This window comes from Microtus pennsylvanicus, chromosome 3 (genome assembly GCF_037038515.1).
Source record: "Microtus pennsylvanicus isolate mMicPen1 chromosome 3, mMicPen1.hap1, whole genome shotgun sequence".
NCBI classification, from domain to species: Eukaryota; Metazoa; Chordata; class Mammalia; order Rodentia; family Cricetidae; genus Microtus; species Microtus pennsylvanicus.
Genome location: NC_134581.1, coordinates 134307420 through 134318613, shown reverse-complemented (window position 1 = coordinate 134318613; position 11194 = coordinate 134307420). Strand labels below are relative to the sequence as shown.

General features: G+C 39.7%; 1 protein-coding gene across 1 annotated transcript; it reads left to right on the top strand.

Annotated features, from left to right (window-relative positions):
- Positions 1-10255: 10255 nt before the first annotated feature.
- On the top strand, positions 10256-11194 carry Or13d1 (olfactory receptor family 13 subfamily D member 1). The gene has a single exon (XM_075968053.1). The coding sequence runs from the start codon at positions 10256-10258 to the stop codon at positions 11192-11194; it is 939 nt and encodes a 312-aa protein (XP_075824168.1).

Below are 11194 nucleotides of genomic sequence, written 5' to 3'. Positions count from 1 at the left end.
AGTGAAAACTCTGGCTTTATGTTTGTGTTCCCGCTTGGGATCAGAAGCAGAGTGCTCTGAGACCTTGATGATGATTCAGAGCTCCCCGCCTGCTCCTGGGCAGAAGGCAGAATCAGGCTTAGGCAGGCGGAAGAGCATGGCGGATTCCTGCCGCCATACAGAGATGTGTTTTCAGACTGCACAGTGCTCTGCGTGTCAGATTTGGATGTAACTTGGATGAAAAGAATTTCTGTGCTGCGTGCTCAGTCTCAGAATTAAAGTGCTGAGTGCCGCTCCTACCTGAAATTTTCCTGACTCAGCAGCAGGAACAAACCTGTGTTGTTTTAAAATGCCGGCTCTCTGGGCCATCCTGCCAGGGCAAACTCTGACTGTTTGAGGCAGGAGGGCCGGCTACTGAGAGAGGACTTGAGTGTTGTCTGTTGTAGCTTGCTGGCTGGCAGGGACCTTGCAGCCAGTACCTCAGCCAGTACCTCAGCCATGAGGCTGAAAAGCTAAGGAATGGGCTGGATCCAGCCGTCAAAGCCACGCCTTTAGTCCTACTGATATTGCTTGGTAAATTAAAGGCTCTTGTGGTCAGAAAAAGAGAGATATACAGTAAAGAGAGATTCAAAGACAGAGAAAATTTCTGAATGGTTTACTGTGTGTTAAAAATATATGCAGACTAAAAGTTAAAATTCTTAAAGTAAACCTCAAGTAAACTTCAAGGTGTGGTAGCACACGCCTTTAATCCCAGTGCCTAGAAGGCAGAGACGGGCGGATCTCTGTGAGTTCAAGGTGTAGTAGCAAACACCTTTAATCCCAATGCCTGGGAGGCAGAGACAGGCGGATCTCTGAGAGTTCAAAGACAGCCTGGTCTACAGATATATGTTCAAAAAGCAAAAAGTTAACTTAGGAATGTCTCAGTTTAGATTCTTAAGCGCCTAATGATTTAAAGGCGCAAATCAAAAGTGCTCCTGGATAGTAAAAAATTGCAGATTCACAATAGGACAGATTCAGACCACTAAATGAGTCACACTGTTGGATGAATGTACGTAGGCTTGGGAGAGAGAAGAAAAAGAATATAGAGAATAAAGTTAATGGTTTAAAAAGAAAAAAGTAAAAGTAAAGTCTTTAAAGAGACAGAGTACAGATAGTTATAGATATAAATAAAAATAAGCCGCGTAAAGATGGAAAATTCACAGAGAGTCTGGATTATGTACATTGTGTTTTCTTTAAAATTTTTGACTGTGAAGGAGCTAAGTACAGAGAGACATTTCATTATATTGGCTGCCAAGCTAAACCAGAATGGATATAAGGGTATTACGATTTCAGAATTTGGGCCTAAGGATATGATGCTTTGGAGAGAGTCTTCTTTTGTTTTCACAGAGGATGAGACTCTATGGATTTCTTCTATTCCGATTTGGTATGATGGACCACGTCCTCCTGAAGGGTTGCTGTGAACATCTTCAGAAAATTGCTTCGTTCAACTGCCAACTGAGATGAAACCTGGCACACAGGTTACACCCTAAATAATCTGATTAACGACGCCCCCATTCAGCAGGAAGCAGTTTGGAGAGAAAAAACTGCGCCCATGTTCCCAAATATGGTTTATAAATGTTCTTTTACATTTAAAGGGGGATAAATATGATATAGACATGAATAATTTGCATTAGTATAGATTTTGCTTTATTGATAGAGGTTTACGGTCAATTTTGTTATATGTATAAATGTTTCTGATGTAACTTTTACTTGATAACTGTTTTTTTATATGTAATTTTACTATGTTAAAGTTAAAGCCTTTCTTTTTTGTTTAAACAGAAAAAGGGGAAGTGATGGGGGAGTGTCATATATCAATCTGTTGATTTCATTGGCTAAGCAATAAAGGAACTGCCTCGGCCCATTTCATTGGTTAGAAGATAGGTGGGAGGAGTAGACAGAACAGAATGCCGGGAGGAAGAGGAAGTGAGGTCAGACTCCGCAGCTCTCCTCTCCGGAGCAGACGCAAGAGAGACGCCATGCTACCTGCTCCAGGGAAGACGCACGCTATGAAGCTCCAACCCAGGATGGACTTAGGCTAGAATCTTCCCGGTAAGCGCACCTAGGGGCGCTACACAGATGATTAGAAATGGGCCAGAGCAGTGTTTAAAAGAATACAGTGTCCGTGTAATTATTTCAGGGCATAAGCTAGCCGGGCAGGGCAGGTGGCTGGGGTGTTTGGGGACGCAGCCCCGCCGCTGCGTCCATATTACAACATCCACAGGTACCCATTGCCTTTGTATGGGCACAGATTTAACACTAGATAAATAAATAAACAAACAAACAAACAAACAAACAAACTGGGCTACATAATGAAAAGTCAAGAGAGATATGATTGAAATCAGGAGGAAAGACATCAGAGATGTGACCGGAAGACAGAAACTACAGTATATTTGCACCAATAAGAGACAGAAAATTCAAGGTTGGATCTCCTATTTGCACACCTTCATCTCCCTGCCCTGAATCTTTGGGAAAGAAAGAAGAGCTGGGAACTGGGTTGATCATCAATAGCCAATTATTTAATAAAGTACTCCTACACAACGATAAAAACCCTAACTCCCCCACAAAAACCCAAAGAATAGGCTTTGGAGAACTTCTGAGTTGCCAAAGTATGTATGTGTATATGAAGTCTGAAGTATGGCATACCTACAGAAGTCCCAGGGTGCCCTTCCCACACGCCTTTCCTCTGTGTACCCATTTTATACAAATCAGTAATCATAAAAATAGTTTTCCTTCAGCATCTGTGAAGCGCTTGTTCCAAAACATGAAGCATTTACCAAAACCTGTTTGTATCCTTTATATAAAACATTGTAGAAACTGCATATAACCTATGCACATCCTCACATAAGCACGAAATTACTTCCAGGTTATTTGTATAGTTTATACAGTGTGGATGCTGTATATGCTGTTATACTTCATTGTATAGGAAACAATGACAAGACAAAAGTCAATACACGTTCAGGACCTATGCAATTTTTAATTTATGGATTTATTTTATGTGTATGAGTGTTTTGCCTATGTGTAGGTATATACACTGTATGCATGCCTAGTGTTCATGGAGCACAGAAGGTACTGACTTCCCCAAAACTGGACTTATGGATAGTTGTGAGCTACCTTGTTGATGCTAGAAACCAAACACAGGACCTCTGCAAAACACAATGGGTGCTCCTAGTCACTGACTGTCTCCAGTCCAGGACCTATTATGATATAAAATGTCCCCAACGGTTCATGTGCTGACATCCTAGTGCCTAACTAGTAGGGTTACTGTGATGTGTTTGACGAATGAGAGGACTAACCTCATCACTGTATTGATGACTTCATAGTCGAATTGGCTATAAAAAAGTAGATCCTAGTTGGAGGAAGTAGGTCATGGAAGAGGTTTGCCTTTGAAGAGTCTCTTAAGATCTCTCTCTCTCTCTCTCTCTCTCTCTCTCTCTCTCTCTCTCTCTCTCTCTCTCTCTCTCTCTCCTTTCTCTCTCCTACCATGAGGTGAGCATCTGTGTTCTGCTATTTGCTTCCCATCATGATGCCATGATGTTAGCCTCACCTCAGGCCAGAAGTCATTGGACCCAGGGTCCAAGGTTTGAGGTCTTTATAGAAAACTCTAAAACACTGAGCCATGGTAAGTCTTCCCTCTTTTACAATGATTTTCCCCCTCGATTTTGTCTTAGCAATGGGAAGCTAGTACTATATTAAAGGATACTCATGGAAATGAAAATCTACCAAAATATCAATAGTTTTATCAGAATTATAGAACACTTTTATCTCCACCTTTGTCCTTTCCAGGATGTTGAAATATTCGACAATAAAATATATTATCTCTATAATCAGGGAAAAGAATTGAAAGAAGAAAGAAAAATTGCTATTTAATGAGGTAGATAAATTAGGTCTTCTAGATATTGCCCATAATGTACTAAAAGTTGTTACCGTAGGAAGATTTAAATACTCAACTTTAAATCACTTGTGGGATTATAGTATCTCTTAGAAGAAAACAAAGATGCATTTAAATTGGCTTCCAGAGGCACTGTGAAGTCCCCTGGAAATACTTAGTGCCCAGAGGTTAGTGGGTAGAGAAGTGGCAGATTGCCATACTGACTCAACCTTTCAATAGGATTTTTTTCTGGAGTTAGAAGCTTTATTTTGGTAGCCCACCCCCTACACACACACACCTACCAGCCATTTAGAGTTATAGATTACTTATGTCAGGGTTCTTCCAACTAATTGTAGCTCAGAGAGAAGAGAGTTCTAGTTCAAGCTATGGAACTAGGAACAGTCACCATGATATCATACTTGGTCCCATCAGTATGCAGCCACATGCTTCAGGGTGTAGAGAGCATTTTAGCGATGCACTAGAGAAAGTGCACATTGGACAGAATGTCTATACTCATATCTATGAGGTCTTCCTTAATTGAAGGATGTGGTCCTAATCAATGATGCAATCTCTTATGTGTGGATAATCTGAGAACCCTACATTGATACTTAAGTTATGTAGGTTAGAACAGAGTTCTAAAGAGTTATTTTCACAAAGTAAAGATGATATATGGAAACAGAATACAGAATAATTTGTTTTATTTTAAAATGTTAATGAAATAGGAAATTATTTCTCAAAGGAAATAACTTTGTTACTTATGAATAAAATTTTAAATTGACTTCTGCTTACTTTAGAAGATGAAAGGATGGTAGCCTAGGAGTTGAACATACTATATTATTATGCATTCCCTCTGCTAAGATCTTTTGGGTGTTGTGTTAATCTTTATGATAACCCTATAATTTAGACACTGTTGTTCTATCTATGTGATGCTTGAGTTTAGTGTAATCTGTACAGGGTTTATACAGCCGAGAAATCACAGAGACAATTCTGGATAAAGTCTCTTGTCACAAACAGCTCCTCTTGAGCAACACAGTACTCCATAAAAACACCTTACTGACAGAACAGGAGGTGAGAGGACTACTCACAGTAGGTTGCTATGGCTGCAGACCAGAAGTAAATTGAACGGAATGCTTCTTCTAATCAATCCTACAACTAAGCCCTTGCTCACAGGAAGAGTCCATAAGGTAAGTGGATTAAGCTTCCATTGCATTCTGAGCAATGAAAAATTCACTCTGTATCCACGTGATGGTGTTAGTGAGAAAGGTAGAATAATTCTGGGGAAAAAACATTTAATTTTACCTTCCCCAAAGCTGTTTCATATCAACTTCTTTTAGAGCTTCTGGAAGTCATTTGTTTAGACAAACATCTTTCTTGTCAAGAAGAAAAGGACTTCTAAACAGTTAGAAATCTGGAGGAGGAAGGAACTGTCATCATTAGTGCAGAAAATGTTCTCCTAAAGAAACCTTCCAAAGCAAGTGAATGGCAAACTGTTGAGTGATTCCTTGGACTACAGTCAGAACCAGAGTGAACAACACTCTTTACAAACAATGCACTGCTCTTTCTTGGTAAAAAGGTGGGGAGGGTGCTTTTTGATCCACATTTGGTTCCCCTTCCTTTGCTGATGCACAATAAAAAGGATCAATCTCCCACTAAGCCTGTAGAGGCAGCGCAACACAGCCAGAAGGACCAGGAAGCGAAACATCACCTACAACAGAAAGAAGAGCAAGAGCAAAAAGAGCAGAGGTAATAGTGCCCTGGGTGTTACCCCACACATGCCCTCCTAACCCACAAGTCTCCCTTCTTTGCATGTGTGTGTGCGTGTGTGCTCGTGCGTGTGTGTGTGTGTGTGTGCGTGCGTGCGTGCGTGCGTGCGTGTGTGTGTGTGTGTGTGTGTCATTGCTAGGTAGTTACAGTATAGCCTTACTGCACTCCTAAACTTGAGTACATTCTAACCAGTGAGTTACAGAATTATTTTTTTATGATTGAATCTGTGTAAACCTGTCTACTGATAGGAGTATCTGTATAAATTTTCCGAGCCAAAATCAGAGCATCAAAGGCATTGCATCCACCTAGAGTACAGAAATAGCAGAAAGCCTTTCTCCAGTTCTGCCCATTATGGCTTTTGAGAAAACTCACATCAAAGTTCTGGAGGTTCCTCTGAGGAAAAGCTGAAAAAGTCCTTTCTGATGTTTATAATAGTAAAACAAGGTTAGCTAAAATTTATTTGGAAAATAGTGTTTGATTATTAACACCTCAAATCCTACATTAGAGATAAAAATCTCAACTTCTCTAGTTATGTATATGAAATCATCATCATTTATAGTGTCAGAAAGTTTAATTATTTTCCGTGTGCTATGAGCATTGTCCTCCATTGTCCTTAACTCTGCTCTAAGACTGCACCTTTCATGTGTTGTATGTGACACTAGGTCTTTTTGCTTGTCACACCATGGCCTTCACATGAAAGATCTCAGATTCCTGAAGGAAAAGTTATAACAACTACTAAAACATAATTTGACTTAAAATAATAATAGCACATGCATGGTTATTTATTTTGTTTATTCTATTTTAGATGCTTTGGTGGAAATGTTAATTAATATTAAATTTACAATGAATCTTAGGGATATGCATCAACATCTCATCATTTGCGATGTGGTGACTAAAATAGTTTGACAAAGGTCATCCTTAACATCTTAATGATCATCTTCCTTGGTCTAGATTACCAAATGTTTGCATCAAGAAAGGATGCTGCAGGCCATCCAATACTCCTTTTATATCCAGTTATATAGCAATCCATTGGGGGGGTAGCTATTTATTTCATATATTACGATAAATTTGGAATTCTGTGAATTAATAAAAATAAATGACATCATTTTAACATATGGTTTAATGTGCCCTGTATTCTTTGTATGTGTGTCTACAAATTAAATTGTCTCTGCTCTGACAGATTTAGGTAAAGGCTATTTTAGTTTAATAAGTTATACTATTTTCATTTGAGTATGTGGTAGGCAGGATGTAAATTAATTTTTTCTTAAACTGTACTAAATACCTACCATATGCATTTTGAACCCTGTGTCCATTTTGAAAGTCAAATAATGACAATAGAACCCTTTGTGAATCCTACCATACATGGCATAGTCTGTGTTGAGTAAGAGAGCACATAGCAAGGGCATGATGAGGACGCTCTTAGAAAACAGCTTGAGCTGCAAGTTTTGTACCTTAGTAAAATAGCATGTGCGTGAAGAAAAGTTAGTAGTTAAAAATCCAAAGGTGAGAGAGAACGCAATCGATGCAAAGCACTAGGAAGAGCAGTCATGATTTCAGTTTCTCATTTCAAGGGATGTAAGACGGTTTTGATTGGTGCCTGGGCTAAAGACCACCTTGAAGTTGCATAACTAGCATATACATTGTCTTTCTGCTGGGCGGTGGTGGCGCACACCTTTAATCCCAGCACTTGGAAGGCAGAGGCTGGCGGATCTCTGTGAGTTCAAGGTCAGACTGGTCTAAAAAGCGAGTTCCAGGACAGCCAGGAAGAGTTTATTTCTACTTCTATTGGTGGTTTTGGAGAAACTGATGGAAGCCACTGGAGGGGACACACCCGTGAACTCCTTCCTTGACTCCATCACAGAAGAGTAAAACGGCAGAATAGGGAGGGGAGAGGACAGTGAGGAACCAAAAACAGCTTTTGTGTGCTTTGGTTCATTCTGTGTAATTACCGACTTTCATTTCTCTAGCTAACTCTTCACCTAAAAACAATAACTTGCCTTGCCTGGATCCGTTTTGGAACAGAGAAAAGATGCCACAACTCCTTCATCCTTTTCTGCTCAACAGCCCTGCTGCCATGGTACACGTGTTCTGTTCACACGCTTTCAGCAGATTGTAAGTATTGCCTTTCTTTATTCTTCCTTTTATGTTCCCTTTCTCCTTTTACTTCACAACTATATTCTAAAAATTAAAATTTCTTCCTGGACTTGTTTGTTCCTTTGTGGGAGTCAGTCCTTGTGGTCAGTGTGCGAGCAAGAAGGTGGTCCCATGGGCTTCTTGGTACCCAAGGTCACGCCCTGCCTGGTCCAGCCTCTCAAAGGCCTTTGGTTGAAGGAGGTTCCCCATCACCGACATGGAAAGGAAATGGACGAAGAACATTTGTCCTGTCCTGTTCCACATAAGATGAGAGTGCCCTCACATTTGACCAGCCTTGCAGTGAGCCCTTCACCCATATTTTTAAGCTCTTTTGATACAAGGATGTCAAAGAAAATGTATAATATGGATACAGATACGATCAGATAAAGAAAAAAAATCTCCATTCCACTACAGCCCAGAAAACAGGAGCTATGATAGTGAAGACAAGATTTAGGGTACAATCCCTTATATAACTAGTCTATAATCATATTTAGACACCCTAGGAAATAAATACGGGGGAAATGGAACAAGGGTTGTTTTACGGATGTAGAGCTACAGCTATAAGACGAACGGAACAGAACAGAAAGATAAGCCACTTGGAGATGGAAGAAAAGGCAACAACTAGGCCACTTAAGACTTGTAAGTGTGTATTGATTTGCAGCATAAACAACAGAGGCTGGAAGATTCCAGGTGCATGGTTGATAGAGGGAAGTGAGATGGGGAGGAGTCTCACATCATTGTTCTTGATGATGCTCATTCCAGTAACTGCGAAACTGTTACAGAAGGAGGCTATGATCCAGCCTTCAGAGTTTTCGTCTGTATCACACTTATGATTCAAAGTAAAACAAGTGAAGCTTGCTATTAAGTTTAACACAGCAAGAAGGAACTTCTTCCTAATAGTTGTCTCTTGCTGAGAATTCGTGTAGGAGGCTGTGAGAGACGGTCTGGTCTACTGGTTCAGACAGCTAACTCTATGGTTGGGACTTAATGAGTTAAGACATTCATTTAGCTTGCAAAAGTATAATTAGGTAACAATGAAGTGTTCAAAAATTAGCCACTAGTTTCATCACATACAAAAGCCTGGTAGCCCAAAACAAAACTACTGTCGACTATCTTGGGATATCATTTAAAGCACAAAATACAAAAACTGAAATAAAATATATATATATATTACTAAGTACTTATAAAGCTATATTGTCTTATCTTGCAAAAAATGAAATTTGAAAATTTAGAACTCCTAGATAGGAGATAAATGGCAGGAAAAATAGAGAATTTAAGGCACTGAAAAGTTGTAAAAGAAAGAAATGTAATTCTTGGTGATTTCAATTTAAGGAGAATGGATTCCAGGCTGAGCAAAACTATACAGGACAGGATCCAAGCATCCTCAGAGCTTAGAAGTTCCTGTGAACCAAGCTTCATGGTCTCCAGACTCCTCACTGTTCAGATGCTCCAAGGAAAAATGCTCCTATTATACCTTTAATTCCTTTACTCTTAATATCAGAGTGTTTTTGAGATAGGATCTCACTATGTAGCCCTGACTGGTCCAGAAATTGCTATGTGGTCCAGGCTGGCCTCAAACTCACAGAAATTCACCACCTCTGACTATCAAGCACTGAGATTAAATGTGTGTACCACCACATACAGGCCCTTTAACATTTTTAATTAAATCATCTTTTTCCTTTTCAGTCAACTAGACTTGAAAACAATTTATTAAATATGAACATATATTTTAAATTATTGTTTTATTACGTATTTTACTATACTATGTTCATTTATAGTGACATATTGCAACTACCTATTATGCAATCAAGTGGATTCCACCTAATTTAATTCACAAAGCGAATTACCAAAATATTATTGTTTTAGTCATTTCTCTAGCTGACACTAGCCTACCTAGCCACAATGCTAAAAAGTTAAATAATTTAAATGAGCAATAGTCTAAAATGGTGGCAAGGCACAAATCAAAATGATACTTTTAGACCCAGCTTTAATAGGATACAGTTTAGCTGGTCATGGTTTAGCTTTAATCCCAGCACTTGGGAGGCAGAGGCAGGCAGATCTCTGAGTTCAAGGCCAGCCTGGTCTACAGTACAAGTTCAGGGACAGTCGGGGATACACAGAGAAATGGTGTCTCAAAAAAAAAAAAATACAGCTTTATTCCAAGATATTCACTAATAAAAATGCTAGTGTGACCACACTTGAAAGAAGTTGACCTGAGATTGCCTTCAATTAGGGACCTAATTGCTAGCACAAGTCCAGGCCTCTGCTGCCATTTGATGCAAAGCAGTATTACCTGTCTGTGTCTCTTTCATTATTAGTGGAAAATATCCTAACCCTGCCATTGTCACTTCTAGGAACCTTCCTAAGAAGAATAATACATGTGAAAGTTACATTATGGATCTCTATCAAAATCCTAAGTTTCCTTGAGTCACGTCTTTGTGTGCACTCTGCAGGTGAGGGAAGTGTGTCGAGATGGGAAATTATTCTGCAGTGACGGAATTCTTCCTCGTGGGCCTTTCTCAGTATCCAGAAGTCCAGCTTTTCCTGTCTGTGCTCTGTCTCATCATGTACTTGATAATCCTTCTGGGGAACAGTCTCCTCATTGTCGTTAGTATGCTGGACTCTCGACTCCATACCCCCATGTACTTCTTTCTTGGGAACCTCTCCTTTTTGGACATCTGTTACACATCCTCATCCATTCCTCAAATGCTTATCATGTTTATGTCAGAGAGAAAATCCATCACCTTCCTTGGTTGTGCTCTGCAAATGGTTATCTCCCTTGGCTTGGGCTCCACAGAGTGTGTCCTCCTGGCTGTGATGGCCTATGATAGGTATGTAGCCATCTGCAATCCATTGAGGTATCCTGTAATTATGAACAAGGTGTTATATGTGCACATGGCTGTGTGGTCCTGGGTCATAGGCTGTCTGAACTCTCTAGTGCAAACAGTCTCGACGATGGTGTTGCCTTTCTGTGGCAATAATATCATTGATCACCTTACCTGTGAGATCCTGGCTCTTCTGAAACTTGTCTGCTCAGATATCACCATGAATGTGCTTATCATGACGGTGGCCAGTATTGTTTTGTTAATGGTTCCTCTGCTGTTAATTTTTGTGTCCTATATTTTTATTCTTTCCTCCATCCTGAGAATTAATTCTGCGGAAGGAAGGAAGAAAGCCTTTTCTACCTGCTCAGCCCACTTAAATGTGGTCATCTTATTCTATGGTTCGGCCCTTTTTATGTATATGAAACCCAAGTCAAAGCACACCAACGCATCTGATGAAATCATTGGGCTGTCTTATGGTGTGCTGACTCCAATGTTGAATCCGATCATCTATAGTTTGAGGAATAAGGAGGTAAAAGAAGCTGTGAAGAAAATTTTGAGTAAACATTTGTATCTACGGAAAATATGA

What these genes read in the sequence shown, in the direction of transcription:
- Or13d1 (XM_075968053.1), top strand. Translation starts at nt 10,256, where the DNA reads ATGGGAAATTATTCTGCAGTGACGGAATTCTTCCTCGTGGGCCTTTCT.